This window comes from Carassius gibelio, chromosome A16, assembly GCF_023724105.1.
Source record: "Carassius gibelio isolate Cgi1373 ecotype wild population from Czech Republic chromosome A16, carGib1.2-hapl.c, whole genome shotgun sequence".
Classification (NCBI taxonomy): domain Eukaryota; kingdom Metazoa; phylum Chordata; class Actinopteri; order Cypriniformes; family Cyprinidae; genus Carassius; species Carassius gibelio.
Window position 1 is genome coordinate 27957726 of NC_068386.1, and position 18418 is coordinate 27976143.

Here is an 18418-nt window from a genome sequence, read left to right on the forward strand (position 1 = left end):
TTAAACATACGATTGCGACAAAATATATGCTTTTTCAAGTCATCTTCAGCAGGTGATAAATAAAGTATATGAACAAATGCTATTATTCTATTCTGCCTTATTATGTGATAAAAATGTTTGTAGTTTATAAAAAAATCATTATTATTTATTATTGTCCAGCAGTTATAGATTTCTAAGCCAATTAAAAGCTAGAAATTAGAGAATTTTTTTATCATCTCAGAAACTCAAATCCCTACCTTGTCTGAAAAACCAGTAAAAAGCCTGGGAAAGATCTTCGACAGCAGCCTCAAGGATACAACATCCATCAAAAACACCTGCGAGGAGCAGGAGGGGTGGCTGAAGAAGGTTGACAAAACTGGGCTCCCTGGAAAATCTAAGGCAGTGGTTCCCAACCTTTTTTAACTCATGGCCCACACAGCCAAACACATTTGTTTCCGCGGCCCACTGCAAATGAATTTAAACGATCCCGCTTTTTGTGTCGGGTTAACTAAGTACTCGGAAGCAAGGCTGTTAATTGTCTTTATTGAATAAACTGGTAATGTATTGAATAAACAGAAAATATACATAACGGATCAGCAAGCCCCCAAAGGCTCGGGTTGACATTTCGAAAACGGGAAAACCAAATCCAGGCAGAGGTCGGCAGCGGGTAGAACGTCAGCGAGCCGAAGAGCCGTCAGAGGGAACAGGCAGAGCTGGGTTGAAACGAGCAGTCAAAACCGGCAGAGAAATGGAGCACTGGACAAAGCAAGACTAGAGTCAGACTCGAGTGACAAGCGCAAATCGAGAGCAGGCAACAAAAAAAAAAGACACATTAAAGGGAAACGGAAGTGCAATATGTAAATAAATTTAAACCAACAGCCATGAAATAAATTTAGCTAAATGGATAACATGCACAAAAAAAAATCTCAACTTGTTTACAAGACAATTAGACATGAAACTATAAACAACAATCTTTGTCACTCACCTAATGCGAAGGTTGGTGTTGTTTAGCATTTACTAAGCGCTGTATGTCGGGCTGAAGGGAAGAAAGTTGCAAGCGGAGATCAGGCTCGATGTTAAGCTTATTCCGGTATTTTGTCTTGAGTGCCACCAATGCAGAAAATCCTGCTTCACATAAGTATGTTGTCGGAAATGGCATCAAAAATTTAAGAGCTTTGTCAGAAAGATCAGGATACTCGGAGAATGTATGAATCCAGAAATCCGTCAATGTTTTTTGAGAAAACGTCAATTTTAAAGCACTGTCACAAGACATGTCAATGAGGCTGTCGTGCTCTTTTGCACTTAAACTTGTGACGGCTCCCTCACACAAGTTTGCAAATGGATTTTCCATCCAGGCAACCTGAGCATCTGGAGATGGAAAGTAGTCACGCAACTGGCTCTTCAGTCCTTGGAGATGCTCCTCAATCAGCTTTTTAACCAAGGTGGGTAGGCTCATGGCTTCTTCTGTCAAAAGATGTGACAAATTTTCAAACGATTCAGAGTTTGATTTGCGAATTCGTCCGGCCCAAATGTCCAGTTTCTTTATTGTGGCTTCGATTTTATTTTGGACTTGAAACGCTGTCACTGATTTGCCCTGAAGACTCAAGTTCACACCATTTAGGTGATTGAAAATATCAGAAAGGTAGGACAATTTTGCAAGCCACTCGAAATCACTGAGGCGGTCTGAAAGGGGAAAATTTGAGTCAGATAAAAAAATCCGTGCTTCGTTGCGTAATTCAAATAGACGAGTAAGCACCCTGCCTCGTGAAAGCCATCGTACCTCAGTGTGTAACAGAAGCTGAACATGGTCACTTCCCATTTCTTCACAGAGTAGTCGAAACAGACGTGACTGAAGGGGCCTAGTCTTTATGAAATTGACGATTTTAACAGCCTCATCCAAGACGCATCTGAGATCTGTGGGCATCTTTTTGGTAGCTAGCGCCTCCCGATGTAAACTGCAGTGGACAGAGCTCATGAGCGGCGCAGCTGTTTTTACGCGCGCAACGACTCCGTTGCGATGTCCCACCATGGCTCTTGCTCCATCTGTGCTCAGACCCACGCATTTAGACCAGTCTATTCCATTTGAAACAATGAACGCATTCAAAATATCAAATATGGCTTGGGCAGTTGATTGCGCCGGCAGCGGCTTACAGAAAAGGAAATCTTCTTGTAATTCTCCATTATGTACATAACGTACAAAGGCAAGGAGGTTGGAAAGGTTTGCTATATCGGTCGATTCATCCAACTGTAGGGCATAAAAGGGACTCTCTCGAATGTTTTTGACCAACTTCTGAGTTATATCATCTGCCATTTCATTGATTCTTCTCTCGACTGTATTATCTGAAAGTGAAATCAGATTTAACTGCTTGCGGGCCTTTTCTCCACACATCACGCCAACCATTTCTTTCGCAGCAGGTAAAATCAAAGTTTCACCAATTGTGTGCGGTTTTCCAGCCTTTGCAATGAGATTTGCAACACGATAAGATGCCTCCACTGCTTTACTGTTGTCGTTGCCAGAGAACGCTGTTTCAAGAGTTTTTTTCCTGCTTTGGTACTCTTTAAGTTTGTTCTCAAAAAATTCTATAGGCTTGGATGCATATTCACTATGCTTTGTTTCCAAGTGCCTTCGTAGTTTGATTGGTTTTAAAGCTTCATTTGACAGTATTTCTGAGCACACAACACAGAGCGGTAGCTGCTCGTTCTCTGCTCCAACATATGTAAAACCCAGCGCTAGGTAGTCGCTACTATATTTTCTTCGTTTAGGTTTATTTTGAGGCTTTTCAGTGTCATGCTTACTTGTTGCTGAAGAAACGTCTGTATTTTTCCTTTTCAGCGATCCTGTTGTCAACCATTTATCCATTTTTAAATCTGCTTCAGCACGTATGAATCAAAACTATTTTAGATAGTCTAAGTTGGCGGGTTGTTATTAAACCAATCAGCGAGCTCGAATAGTGAACGCATAGTAACAGTTTATTATTTAATTTCTCATTATTTAATTATATATCAAATTATGATTTATTTGATTTTGACTAGACATTTTTTATTATATGAACAATATTACAATTTCTATTAATAATAATTGGCGGCCCCCCTGCAATACCGTGTGGGCCGCGGCCCACAGGTTGAAAACCACTGATCTAAGGCATGGGTGTACCAACATGGGATTCTGCCAAGGATACTGTGGTCTCTGCTGCTGTACGAGTTTCCGGTTTCCACCATCTCAGAAATAAAAAGGACAGTCAGCTGGTACTTAAAGGCCATGTTGCAGGTTAAACACCACTTTCAAATAATGGGTACATAAATCACTCAAGATATGTATATCATTTTTAAAATGTCTCAAAAATGGTCTTAAAGTTTTTGGTATTAACGTTTTTTTTTATGCAACTCGGTGATGACGTCATGTTGGGGAGAAGTCGAGGAAAGTTAGAAACAACGATGACAGCCCATACGAATAATACTGCCTGCGGATGCAGTGTTTATGCAAGTAGTACACGTTGAAAAAATGATTTTAGGTCAATCCAACGTTGCAATAAAATAAATAATCTAGTTACAATTCCTTGCGGTCAGAAAGTTTGGCGTAACTTGCCTGGAACGGTACAAAGTCGTTAGTAGTGGTATGAAATAGTGATTACGAGCTCAAAAACCTGCCTGGAACGCAGCATCAGAACTATAGCGAATGACTGGGATGAGGAAGAGGTGGCGAGAGCAAACATGTATGATGGCCCGCAGCTGTGTAATTTTGTTCGAGCCAGCCGTGAGAGGGCAAATGAGGAATTGCCAAGAACTGATGTCCGTCAAAGCCTATGGATGGTCCGAGGAGAATGAGTGGAGAGTTGGTGAAGTGTCACACACACACACACCGACGCGCATATATATATATATATATATATATATATATATATATATATATATATATATATATATATAATTTTATTTATTTATTACTGTCATTTTATAGCACTGAGTGAAAAATCTATGTTTTCTTTATATCTAGTGGCAGTGATCATGACGTTAGTTCAGAGAAGTACCGGTAACCTTTGTCATAGTGTCGTAGAACTGGTAAATTTTGTCATTGTCATCTAGAAATAAAAGGCATCATGCTAGCTATATGGACGTTTCTAAGCGTTTATCTCATCCTCTGGTGAAAATGTTGTTGCAAACGTAGCCGTGTGTCTGTCGCTGTGTTTGACAGGAGCTTGTGTGGGTGCCATCCCATGTAAACTGCGTTAGAAAGCTTGTGCCTTAGGGAAGTGAGTGCGTTTGGGTCGCTGTTGGTCGCTATCTCTCTATCTATCTGTCTGTCTATCTATCTATATACTGTATCTAGTCTATCTATCTATCTATATATATGTATTTATCTATTTATCTATAATCTGCGTTCTGCGCTATCTGAATACTCTCGTCTCTCTAGTCACTCTCAATGCTCTCAAGGTGGCTTTGGTAAATTCTCTCCCCAACGTGACGTGATGCAATGCATTGTGGGGGATAGTACCTAGATAGTACCTATTTTTTCGTATTATATTCCGTTTTGTGATACCCAACAACATAAAATACAATGGATACCATTTTAAATGTTTATTACCAACAAGCAAATTGCACATATTCGTTAAAAAATTAACCTTGCAACATGGCCTTTAAGGAGATGGCTGGGATTCCTGAGGAGTTTAAGCAGCATTGCCCTGTATGGAGACACCTACAAGCCACAGCTACTACTAAAATCCATCGAAGAGGAGTTCAAGGTCTTGCGCGTAAGAGAGTTGCTGCAGCTCCGTGAATCTAGGGACCACACAGTCTCCGGGGCAGAGGTAGAGGTCAAGACTGGTAGAAAATGGAGGGGGGAGGTGGCAGTGGACCAGGCAGAGTCACAGCTTCGCCATGGTGTTCTAGTGGGAGCAGTGGCCAGAGGAAGGGCTGGGCTAGGAATCTTTCAAGGGCCAAGATTTGACAAGGCTCGGGGAAAGGAGAGGAGACAGCTGGTTCAAAACGAGGTGAGGGCAGCGGTGTATGAGGAGAGGTCCAGCAAAGCAGTGGGAATGGTATGTCAGGGTGCCTGGACTAGATGCCTAGGAACAAGCTGTGGAGAGAAAGATCACGTGGATAGACCTCTGGCATCTCAATTTCACGCGTCAAGTAAAAAGTTGTGAACTTGTTTTTTTTATGAGACCTTTTGCCATGTTTTTTTTTTTTCTCATGTATATTGTGGAATAATTTCCCTTGTGAATTGCTCCTTGGACTGTTTATTATTATTATTATTATTAGGGCCCGAGCACCGATGGTGTGAGGACCCTCTATCGAGTGAGAATCATGCCAAAACCTCACACACACACAAAATGTGTTTTACTCACACCCAACGATTCACAAACAAACTCAGTGTGGTTTGCAAATACAAAACGTAGCTATCAAACAAATACAGTATGTTTTACATACATATACAAAGAAATGTATTTCTTCAATGACAAAAATATCCTCCAAGTTCAAACTTAAATCTTTCAAGTACAAAAAAAAAAATCCTTCAATTAAAAATAAAAAAAATCTACAAAATTCTACAAGTAGATCCACTTCAGATCCACACACATGCTAGTAAACTGTCATGTAATTCACACTCCACAACAGCAGGTGGCACTGTTAGTGACTTGCCTGGTGCCGCCACCGACATGGAAACAGAAGAGAAGAAGAAACGCTAGCGTGAGGGACGTTTTGAACACGATGAGCGGCCAACAGGTGAGTTTCCAGTCATTGCTGGTGAAAAATCAGCCTGAAGGTAGGGCTGTGAAAAAAATCGAATGCGATTTTCATGCACATCTCATAAGTAAAAACGCTCCTTTAATTGGAAGTATGTTCAGATCAGGGTTGGCAGGTTTTCACAACAATTCCTGCCCAGTTTCTTCTCAAAACTAGTCCAAAACTAATCGCGATTCCAGGAGGTTCCCAGATTTTAAAAAAATGCTTCCCGGGGTTAAAATATACGTTTTGTTTTTTGGCATGGTTGTCTTGTGTCTTTGTAAAATTCGCATTTTAGGGGCTAAATATAACGTTATTAGTATTGGGGTTGCTTCAAACCGCGGACATGAAAAACAAACGCAGACTTGGCAACACTGGTTCAGGTGGAGCGGCAGTTACTACACAGAGCCGTAGTCTACCGACAACTAACACAAAATCGCTTTCAAAATCGACAAAGAATCGCCACCGATTTTAAAATCAATTTTGTGTAGATTGTCAGTGAATTACGGCTCGGTGTAGTAAATGCCAACCAATGTTGCCAAGTCTGTGGTTGTTTTTCATGTCGGGGTGGAAGTGACCCCAATAGAAATAACGTGATATTTAGCCCCTAAAATGCGAACTTTACCGAGGCAACCATGCCATAAAACTTACATTTTAACCCCGGAAAGCAATTTTTTTTTTTATCGGGGATCCTCCTGGAAACGCAATTGGGATAGTTTTGGACTAGTTTTGAGAAGCAACTGAGCAGGATTTGTTGTGAAAACCTGGCAACCATGATCTGAACGCACGTGCTGGGACATATACTTCTAATTACAGGAGCGTCTTTACTGATGAGATTTTTTGCACAGCCCTACCTTATTCGCTATAACAACCGCCTCGCTATACATGATCCCACTTATTACATTGCTATCTACAAAATAAATAAAACATTTGACACAAAATATTGATTTAAAAATGAGTTTATTGATTTTAAAAACGATTGTATTGCTTCCGCTAAAGAAACTAGCCATATCAACGGTCTGTTTTTCATGGCAAGGGTGTGTTTGGACCTCCAAATCAACCCTGGTCTTCTCCTGCTAGTGTCTAATAATAGAATATAGAGGCTTCATTCCATGTCAAATCAGTCAGAATCCAAGAAAGTATTTGCAGCAACATCTCAGATTAAGAGTTTTTCTATGTTATGTTTGGGACCCAAAACTAAGGCCGATAAAAATATTCATATTTTTGTCAGTCCTTGAGATTGTCATTCTTATAGCATAAAAAAAAAAAAAAACTATCAGAGAACCATGTTTGGGCATTAATATCTTAAAGTGTCATTCATAGCCTCACCAAACTTTCCAGGATGGAAGACAAGCATGTTCTTCGTATAACTGAACCAAAGTTTGTACTGCATGCCTATTGAGATTCTACAAGGGCCTAGATTTGGTTAAATGGCTAATCCCCTGATACTGAGGGTATTATAAACTCGTTTTCTGCATCCGTATGATATCAATCATTACGTTTTCTTTAAGTGCAATCTTGTATTAATCGTGTGTCAATATTTGAGGTCTCTATCACTAATGGTCATGAAGATATTAAGAATAAAGCAAAGTGTAGTTTTTGGTCATTTTACTGGTCATGTTCAGTTACACCAGTATTTTTGACCTCATACATTTTTCCTCTTTTCCCCTCTCTAGGAACTGCTTGCACAAACAATGTTAGAGAGAATCCGCACACGGCTCCAGGATATTGTCTGTCAGCAACCCCTTGACCTGGATTACCTTGAATCTGTGTGTTTTCAGGAGGCTGTTCTATTTAGTGCTGCCTCTAACCAGGTTCTCATCCCAAAAGGCATTTTAGATGCACTCACAGAGCTGCACAAGTTGGTTAAGAAAGAGAAAACCAGGTCCCCATAGTAAAAAAAAGAGAAAGATATTGTATTTTTTTTGGTTGTTCCAACCCCCCCGATGTTTTAAGATTGTATTCACACTACAATAAAAAAAGAATACAATCCACATGTGTTTGGTTTTAACATTCATTGCGACATTAAGAGAGCTGAAAGTCTTAAAGTCCGCTGCTAGCACTGCTTGAGGAAAGCTATTCTTCTTGCTGCCGCTGGCAGTCCTAAGAGGGGGCATGTCTGCTGGTCTGATTTGATTAAACAGAGAAAAATCAAACATAAGACCACCTCACTGATTCAGAAATATTTATTTGTGTAACTGTAACATCTCTTACAAACCAGTTATTAACAGGGGCACTGTTCTGTAAATAAGTATTCTTTTTGTATTTGTGCTACAATTGCATTGAATCAGGTCCTTTGCTGAGTACGTTTTACTGTAAGCCTAGTAAGTGCTGGACATACTGCACAGTAAGTAGGTATATGTCTGAGCCATGTCATTAATGTATTAATTAATAATACATTAATGCCTCCAGCAGCTGACCAGCCGTGATTCTGCTCTCGTCTGACTGGTCTCTGCCCAGAAATAAATTATTAATGAGCCCTGACCCCTGTAATAATCAGATATGTTGGTTTAGCTTGTCAGTTTGAGGGAAATTGTATTATTTACTTGTATTTTTAACCAATGTAAAAGTGAAAGTAAACAAAACTCCGGGTATTGCAACCAGTAGGGGCGCGATTTTTCTTAAATAAGAATAAATTCGCTCGTTGTGAGCTCCGTAAGAGAGCTCACAACGAGCGAATTTATTCTTATTTAAGACCTTTTAAAACGGCGATTGCACGCAATCCACACGTTAGAGCACACCAAGAGCTAAATTCAGATGTTTCTGAACTGTTTAAAGTAATAACATGATATATTCGCGGCAGCCAAATGTCCGCGAGCTCGCGATTTCTCTGAACACTTGAAGTCCACATGACAGCCGCGTTTCGGGGCGAGATCGGACAAATAAATAGGCTACACATTTCATTCACACTGACAAGCTAAACCAACATATGTTATTATTACCGGGTCAGATCTCATTTATAAATTATGTCTCTGGCCAAAGAACAGAGAGAAAGACAAGAGAGAAATGAGCGCTTCCAAAAATAATATCACAGCGAATTTCACTAATCCACCCATTAGAACACAACAAGAGCAGAATTCAGGTGTTTTTGAACTGTTTATGTGTGCAAAATGAAATGTAATTTAAAGGGTGATACAGCTTATGAATACTGGAAGGAAAAAAAGTCACGACAGCCTTTTAACTCTGGAGTCAATTAACACGTTTTGAGTCATTTTCTCCTGATAACCCCGAAATTTACTTAAATTACACTTTCAGTTTTAATCATACAGATAAGAGCAATACATCAATCGAATCTGTAAAGGGTCTACTTTTTTTTGGATACAAACATAATAAAAACAAAACTTTGTGCACTTATAAAATAAAGATAACAAACAAAGTGCAGCCTTGGTCTGCGCTGATCTTCATTTACAAACACGTCATTAAAATGAACTGTAACTCCATGAATACTCAACGAAGAGACATGAGAGATATATCTATAGAAAGCTTGACATGTCTACTTTTAAACCAAACAAGTGCTGCCGAACAAATATTCTGTGATAAAGTAATCCATATCAAAACAACGCGATGTCCTTTTTTCACGTCTAATGTGTATGGAAGGCCAAGAGGGTCAAATACACGTGAATTTTAACGCGTCAACAACACGTTAAATACGTGTATTTCATGCGTAGACAACACGTATTTAATATTATTTATTTATCGGCGCTGCTCAACATGGTAAAGTCATTTATATATTTTTTAAATAGCTTCTTAAAATACTATATTACTCCGATATTATATCCAATATTGTTTAACGGTTAAATACGTGTTGTTTACACGTGAAAAATCAGCGGGTATTTAACGTGTATTTCACGTTGAAATACACGTGAAATACACTTGAAGTACACGTTAAAAATCAGTTTGAAGAGGTCAATGTCATTGGCTGCTGAGGACTTGGGTCAAACCACTTCTGTGAGCTTAGAGGGGTGTACCATTCATAGACAGGCAACCACCATTTAACATGCTATAGATCAGCTTATTCAGCCTTATTATTTAGTCTTTTTTCTTTTCTGTTTAGTATAGCCTATAGAAATAATATATTTAAGTTTCAGTTTTATGAAATATTTATTTTATAATAAATATTAATTAAAATTTTGTGGTGATAGTATAAAGTTTATAAAAGTTACAGTATTTTGTAATGAAACAGGACTTTTTGTTTAGCTCTTGACTCGCCAAAGTATTCTATATATAGTGTCCCTTCTTTAATTTTTCAGTAATGTGTGATAACTTAAAATATGTTGTCAGTACTATTAAAATAAGATTACATTGAATGGTATTTAGGAGATTATGGTTTTTGCATGACTTATTTCGCATTCTGCTAGACAACCCTGTCGTAGCTGTTATCATAGCCTAGGCTTTTTATTAAAAAAAGAAAACAGCAAGGGACCATGGAAAAAGACTGTTGCAGGTGTATTTTTTTATGGTATTATTATTTTTATTTTTTTGCAGCCGGGCAACTCAAGAATGTTGGGCACACAAGTACTGTGGCTCTTTTGCCCCATGGCCAAGATGGCCAAGCCAACATCAAAGTTAGTTCACTAACTTTTAATTCTAGTTATTATTATTATTCTTCTGAGCCAAATTTTAAACACTATCTCCTCCTAGAGCTTTCAAGCTAGAACCACCAAACTCGGGTCAGACCTTCAGACTGGTCTGACTCGGGTTGCTATATCTTTTCTAACTGATTCTGCTTATGGATTTCGTAAACCAGACTACCAAAACCACCTTAAATCCCATAGACTTTCATTGCGGGGGTACAAACTTTTGAAAAATAAGGCTTATAATATATTTAAGTTGTCTACTACCAGGGCAAACCTTAAAAACTCTCTACTGAGAATACAGCTAAAACCAGCCTAAGCTGATCAGTTGTTTTGGCTAGTCTCCCAAACTGGTTTTTAAGTGGTTTTGACCACTCTCACGCTGGTCTTAGCTGGGTTTTAGCTGGTTTTTACTGAAACCACTGTTTTTAGCTGGTTTTTGCCAGATTCGCATAGAAACATGCTAACAACATGCTAGTTACTCACTAATCAGACTAGAAACATACTTCTAACAAGTTTTAAAGTGGTTTTGGCCACTGTCACGCTGGCCTTAGCTGGTCTTAGCTGGTTTTAGGTGGTTTTCTTTACTGAATCAACTGGTTTTAGCTAGATTATCATAGAAACATGTTAATACCATGTTAGTAACTTGCTAATCAGACTAGAAACATACTTCTAACATGGTTTAAAGTGGTTTTGGCCACTGTCAAGCTGGCTTTAGCTGGTCTTAGCTGGTTTTAGGTGGTTTTCTTTACTGAATCAACTGGTTTTAGCTAGATTATCATAGAAACATGTTAATACCATGTTAGTAACTTGCTAATCAGACTAGAAACATACTTCTAACATGGTTTAAAGTGGTTTTGGCCACTGTCAAGCTGGCTTTAGCTGGTCTTAGCTGGTTTTAGGTGGTTTTCTTTACTGAATCAACTGGTTTTAACTAGATTATCATAGAAACATGTTAATAACATGCTAGTAACTTGCTAATCAGACTAGAAACATACTTCTAACATGGTTTAAAGTGGTTTTGGCCACTGTCAAGCTGGTCTTAGCTGGTTTCTAACTGAATCAACTGGTTTTAGCTCGATTATCATAGAAACATGTTAACAACATGTTAGTAACTTGATAATCATGTCAAAAACATGCTTTTAACATGGTTTTAAAGTAGTTTTGGCCACTGTCACGCTGGTCTTAGCTGGTTTCTAACTGAATCAACTGGTTTTACCTGGATTAGCATAGAAACATGTTAGTCACTTGCTAGCCATGCTAGCCACATGCTAGTCACATTTTAATCATGCTAGCAACATGCTAGTTGTATACTAATCATTCTAAAAACATGCTAGAGACATACTAGCAACATGCTAATCATGCTACAAACATGCTAACGACATGCTAGTCACTTGCTAATCATGTTAATAAAATGCTAGCAACATGAAAATCATGCTAACGACATGCTAGTCACTTGCTAATCATGTTAATAAAATGCTAGCAACATGAAAATCATGCTAGAGACATGCTAGCCACATGCTTATCATGCTACTAAAATGTTAACAACATGCTAATCATGCTACAAACATGATAGCAACATGCTAATCATGCTAGCAAAATGTTAGCGACATGCTAGCAACATGCTAATCATGCTAGAAACATGCTAACAACATGCTAGAGACATGCTAGCCACATGCTAATCATGCTAGAAACATGTTACCAACATGCTAATCATGCTACAAACATGCTAGCAACATGCTAATCATGCTAGCAAAATGTTAGCGACATGCTAGCAACATGCTAATCATGCTAGAAACATGCTAACAACATGCTAGAGACATGCTAGCCACATGCTAATCATGCTACTAAAATGTTAACAACATGCTAATCATGTTACAAACATGCTAGCAACATGTTAATCATGCTAGCAAAATGTTAGCGACATGCTAGCAACATGCTAATCATGCTAGAAACATGCTAAAAACATGCTAGAGACATGCTAGCCACATGCTAATCATGCTAGAAACATGTTAGCAACATGTTAATCATGCTACAAACATGCTAGCAACATGCTAATCATGCTAGCAAAATGTTAGCGACATGCTAGCAACATGCTAATCATGCTAGAAACATGCTAACAACATGCTAGCAACATGCTAATCATGCTAGAAACATGCTAGCAACATGCTAATCATGCTAGCAAAATGTTAGTTACATGCTAACAACATGCTAATCATGCTACAAAAATGCTAGCAACATGCTAGCAACATGCTAATCATACTAGAAACATGTTAGCAAAATGATAATAATGCTACAAACATGCTAGCGACATGCTAGCAACATGCTAATCATGCTACAAACATATTAGCAACATGCTAATCATGCTGATAATAATGCTACAAACATGCTAGCGACATGCTAGCAACATGCTAATCATGCTACAAACATATTAGCAACATGCTAATCATGCTAACAAAATGCTAGCAAAATGCTAATCATGCTACAAACATGCTAGTGGAATGCTAGCAACATGCTAATCATGCTAGCAAAATGCTAATCATGCTACAAACATGCTAACGACATGGTAGTCACTTGCTAATCATGTTAATAAAATGCTAGCAACATGAAAATCATGCTAGAAACATGTTAGCCACATGCTAATCATGCTACTAAAATGTTAACAACATGCTAATCATGCTACAAACATGCTAGCAACATACTAATCATGCTAGCAAAATGTTAGCGACATACTAGCAACATGCTAATCATGCTCGAAACATGCTAACAACATGCTAGCAACATGCTAATCATGCTAGAAACATGTTAGCAACATGCTAATCATGCTACAAACATGCTAGCAACATGCTAATCATGCTAGCAAAATGTTAGCGACATGCTAGCAACATGCTAATCATGCTAGAAACATGCTAGTCACATGCTAGAAACATGCTAGCAAAATGCTAATCATGCTAAAATCATGCTCTCAACATGCTAGAAACATGTTAACAACTTTGCTAATCATGCTAACGACATGGTAGTCACTTGCTTATAATGTTAGTAATATGTTAATCACTTTCTTTTTTAAACTTCTTAACTTTTCAAACTTTTACATTTTTAAAACTTTTTAAGCTTTTCAAACTTTCTACATTTTTCTAACTTTCTGGCCAGGCTTTTTCAAGCCAACTTAAAGTTTGAAAACAAACTTTACTATCTAGTTATTTTATTTTATTTTAGAATTTTTTTTACTTACTTTCTGGAAAAGTCACGAAACTTTGCACACACAGCAAAACGGGTGAAACTTTAGGTATGATATGGTTTTCAAAAGTGGGTGTGGTAAAATGGCTCAACAGCGCCACCTATAATTTTTGAACTAATTGCGCCTCGAGCTACTTTTCACGTACATGTACGGAAATCCTTACACACATGTAACACACCAATACCTTTCTCTCTCTCTTTCTTTTTTTTGTGATAAATTTTTTATTGGTTTTTCTATTTAGGAAAACAAAAACAAAACAAACAACAACAAAGCAACTAAACAAACAGATGTAGCTAGCATCAATTTAACAGCAATAGCAAAAATAACAGAGAAATTAACATGGTAGTGTAGCATAACAGATAAATAATAAATACGTAACAAAAGCAAAACTACCAAGCATATGGAATCAAATAGACAAAGTACATGCAGGAAATACCACATATCCACCCATCCCCCAAGCCCCCACCCAACAGGACCCCAAGAAAAAAAAAAAAAAAAAGTTAAAAAAATCAAAACAAACGAAATATATATATTATGACGACAATAAAGATTTTAGCGTAGAGATGGTATCATCCCAACATGAGATGTTTTCCGGTTTGGCTAAGTGCAAGTTTGCTGCCCAACGTTCCATAATGGCGATATCCATGTAATCTAGCAGCCATTTGTTTAAGGATAATAAATGAGGGGGTTTCCATCTACCTGCTATCAGCCTTTTAGGCGCAGTAAGACCAGCCAAAAAAAGGCGTTTGGATTTAGCAGGTAGGTTCAAACCCGAAGAGTCATTCAATAATAAGAGAGTAGGAGAGTAAGGAATCTCCTGAGACAATAATGTGGACAATACACTACAAACATTTTTCCAGAAAGCCACAACACCTGGGCACTCCCACACCATATGAAAAAAAGTGCCCAAACTCTTTTGCAAGCACAGAGTACAATTAGGAGAGGGCAAAGCTTTAAATCTGAACAAACTACGGGGAGTGTAATATGACCTGTATATAAAGTTGTAATGAATCATTCGGTGGTTTGGGTTTCTGGAAGAGAGAGACAAATTTTGCCAGATCAAGTGCCAGTCCAGATTATTATTATCAGATGGCAAATCCTGCTTCCAAACTCTATCCAGAGAGTGGTTTGTCTGATGCCTGCAACAAGACAGCATAAATATTAGAGACCAACCCCTTACCCCCGGTCAAAACCTTATGAAAAGGATGTAATCCTAGCGTGCCATTCCAAGGAACCCCATAAGTGCGCATTGCTGTACGTAACTGAAGATAAGAGAAAAAGGAGGAACCGGGTAAATTAAAGATTTTCTGAACATCTAAGAATGAGTGGAGACCTTCAGCCCCAAAAATGTCAGATAGTGTAAATACACCATTATTTGCCCAACTAGAAAAGTATATAGGGTGTCCTCCCAGCTGTAAACAAGAGTTAAAGAAAATAGGTTACTGAAGATACCAATTTGGAGATATTCTACAATATTTTTCGGCAGCATTCCAAGTGGAAATTAGCTCAGTGATGATAGACCCAATTTTAACCTTAGATTGTTTAATAGAAATATTAGAATAAATAAGATCTTGTAATCGGTGGGGCTTTACAATTTTTTCCTCAATAGAACGCCAAGATACACAAGATGTCGTGTCAAACCAGGTGGAAAGAGGGCGCAACACAAAGGCCAAATGGTATAGATGGAAGTTTGGGAGTCCTAAACCCCCAGATTTTTTGGCCTTTGAAGGACAGTCATTTTAATTCTGGGTCTTTTACCCGCCCAAATAAATTTAGAAAGTAGTAAATTATTTTTTTTCCAATAACCTTTGGGAGGTGCCAATGGAAGCATAGAGCCAATAAAATTTATTCGGGGGAGAATATTCATTTTAATCACTGAAGTACGGGAATGAAAAGACAAGGCTGGAGAACTCCACTTTTGAAGACTATTTTGCACCTCGGCAAGTACTTTATTGTAATTATTAGTCACTATGGCTGATACTGTAGGGAAAATAGAGATTCCTAGATATTTAAACGTCTGAACAACTGATATGTTCATTGTGGCCACGGTGGTAGGGGCCTGTCCGGTAGAAGAATTCAGAGGCAGTAATACCAATTTTCCCCAATTGATTTTATATCCTGAAATCTGACCAAAGTCCTTAAAAATAATAAGAATGTGAGGAAGACTATGAGAAACATTATGAAGGAAAAGAAGGATATCCTCTGCATACAAAGATATAAAATGTATGGTATTATGTATAACAATAGGGTTGTGACTAACTGACTGCCGAACTGCCTGAGCAAGAGGCTCAAGAGATAAGACAAACAACAAAGGTGAGAGAGGACAACCCTGTCGAGATCCTCTAGATATGGGAAATTGCTTTGAGCAGGTGATCCCTGTCAAAACCGTTGCAGTAGGATCATTATATAAAGTTTGAATCATAGATAAAAAATTATGTCCAAAGCCCATATGATACAAAACCTGCCACAGAAAATGCCACTCAAGACGATCAAACGCCTTCTCTGCATCAAGAGACAAAATACCATTTGAAAAATCTGCGGTATTGGAAGCTTCTATTATGTGAAGAAGGCGATGGACATCATCGGAGGCAAGGCGATTCTTGATGAAACCAGTCTGATCCACGTGGATTAGAGTTGACAAATGTGGTTCCAATCGGGAAGCTAAGACTTTGGCGAACAACTTAACATCAGCATTTAGAATAGAAATAGGACGATAACTCGAACACTCAGAAGGTTCCTTGCCCTTTTTTAAAAGTAAAGAAATAATAGCAATATTTGAATTGTTAAAAAAGAACCCTTAATAATTGTAGAATGAATCATTCCCAGTAAAAGAGGACCTATTTGGGGCCAAAAGGCCAGATAAAACTCGGGGTATACCATCAAGCCCTGGAGATTTATTCTTATTCATGCTCAATAAGGCTTTGTACAACGCACTCTGTGTTATTGGAGCATCAAGTTCAAGAGCAGAAACATAAGAAAGCTTTGGAAGTTGAAGAGGGTTCAGGAAGCTTTTGCATGCCTGCTCATTATAAATAAACTCTGAGGAGTATAAATTAGAATAAAATGAGCAGAAGGCATCATTAACCTCATTTGGATCAGAACACAGTTTACCTGTGGAAGATTTAACAGACGTTATGTTGGCCTATTGTTCATTGGTTTTAAGTTTCAAAGCCAGTAGATGACTTGGTTGAGCACTGTACAAGTAATGAAGTTGCCTAGTCCTATGTATGAAAAAGTCAGATTTGTTCTTAAGTAATGAATGAAGTGTCTTTCATGTGCAAATCTCGCTCAAGAATAAGGTCAGAGGTAGCATTCAGAGACAAAGAACGCTCTAAACGCTCTCTCTCTCTCTTTCTATGGTCAATTTATGAATGAACGTGGACGTAAAACTGCCACTGTGTAAAATAATAGAGTGACGCGGTTTTCTTCACATGCATTTCAATTTCACGTCAAGTGAAAAGTTGTGAACTTTTTATTTTTATTTTTTTTTTTATTAGAACTTTTGCCATGTTTTTTCTTCATGTATATTATGGAATAAAATTCCCTTGTGAATTATTCCTTGTATTGTTTATTATTATTATTATTATTATTATTATTATTATTAGGGCCCGAGCACTGATGGTGTGAGGATCCTCTTGTATCTGCTCTGTTTATTAGTGCCCGAACACCGATGGTGCGAGGACCCTCTTGGAATTGCTCTGTTTATTATTATTATTATTATTATTAGGACGCAAGCACTGCAGTGCGAGGACCCTATTGGAATTGCTGTGTTTATTAGGGCCCGAGCACTGCAATGCGAGGACGCTATTGCAATTGCTCTGTTTAATAGGGCCCAAGCAACGATGGTGTGAGGACCCTGTTGTATCTGCTCCATTTATTATTATTATTATTATTACTTTCTGGAAAAGCCATGGAACTTTCCACACACATCAGAACTGGTGAAACATTAGGTATATGTGGTTTTCAAAAGTGGGTGTGGCAAAATGGCTCAACAGCGCCACCTTTAAAATTTCAACGAAGTGCGCCTCGAGCTACTTTTCACGTACGTACATGTACGTGAAAAGTAGCTCGAGGCGCACTTCGTTGAAATGGAAATCGGTACACACATGTAACACACCAATACCTACAAAAAAGTCTCTTGGTACGAAATCTGAATCCCAACAGGAAGTCAGTTATTTTACATTTTCTCTGCAATTTTTTTTTGTTTTTGCCATTTTCAGGGGTTGTACTTTAACAAACTCCTAATAAAGATTTATTCAGATCAACACCAAACTCGGTCAGTGCTATCTAAAAGCCTTTGCGATGTTAAATTGCCAAGATCTTGAGTTTTTGTTAAAGGCCGTGTCCATGGCGGCCTGACAAATTTTGATGATTCGCCATGAAAAAGGAAGTTGCTATAACTCAGACATACCATGTCCAGTCTGCCTCAAACGTGACTTGTTTGATAAGACTCCTGACCTGAACAGATCTAGATTCCCATATTCAGTTATAGTCACAGCACCACCTGCTGGCAACAGGAAGTAAATGTTTTATGCTGTAATGAACTACTCCTAGAAATTAAATTAAATTGAATGACATCAACAGTTTATTTTGATCGGTCTAATCTAAAGGCTTTTGCGATAGTGAATTGTGAATATCTTGAGTTTTCGAAAAAGGGCATGTCCTTGGCGCCGTGACAAAGTTTGATGTCTCGCTATTGGAATCAAATTTGTAACTCAGGCATAAAATGTCTGCGTACTGCGTCAAAGACGCTCATGGGAAAAACTTTGAAAAAAGTTTGAGCACCTATTTGACAAGGTTAAAGGAGGTCAATCAGAACAAAACTCATTGGGCATGTTCAACTCATTGCCCTAAAGATCTGTAAGAATTTTGAATGAAATCGGCCGCTAGTTGGCACTAATGAGAT

At 38.2% G+C, this 18418-nt stretch overlaps 2 protein-coding genes across 2 annotated transcripts in view; both read right to left on the reverse strand.

The window, feature by feature from the left end:
- LOC128030124 (uncharacterized) overlaps window positions 1-18418 on the reverse strand; it is a 411878-nt gene that overhangs the window by 52402 nt on the left and 341058 nt on the right. The gene's annotated exons all lie outside the window — the stretch shown is intronic.
- Window positions 513-2210, reverse strand: LOC128030122 (zinc finger BED domain-containing protein 5-like). Its single transcript, XM_052617622.1, has 2 exons — window positions 965-2210; window positions 513-735 (listed from the first exon to the last, which is right to left on the reverse strand). Exon 1 carries the CDS (start codon window positions 2006-2008, stop codon window positions 965-967), a length of 1044 nt encoding a protein of 347 aa, XP_052473582.1. The 5' UTR covers window positions 2009-2210; the 3' UTR covers window positions 513-735.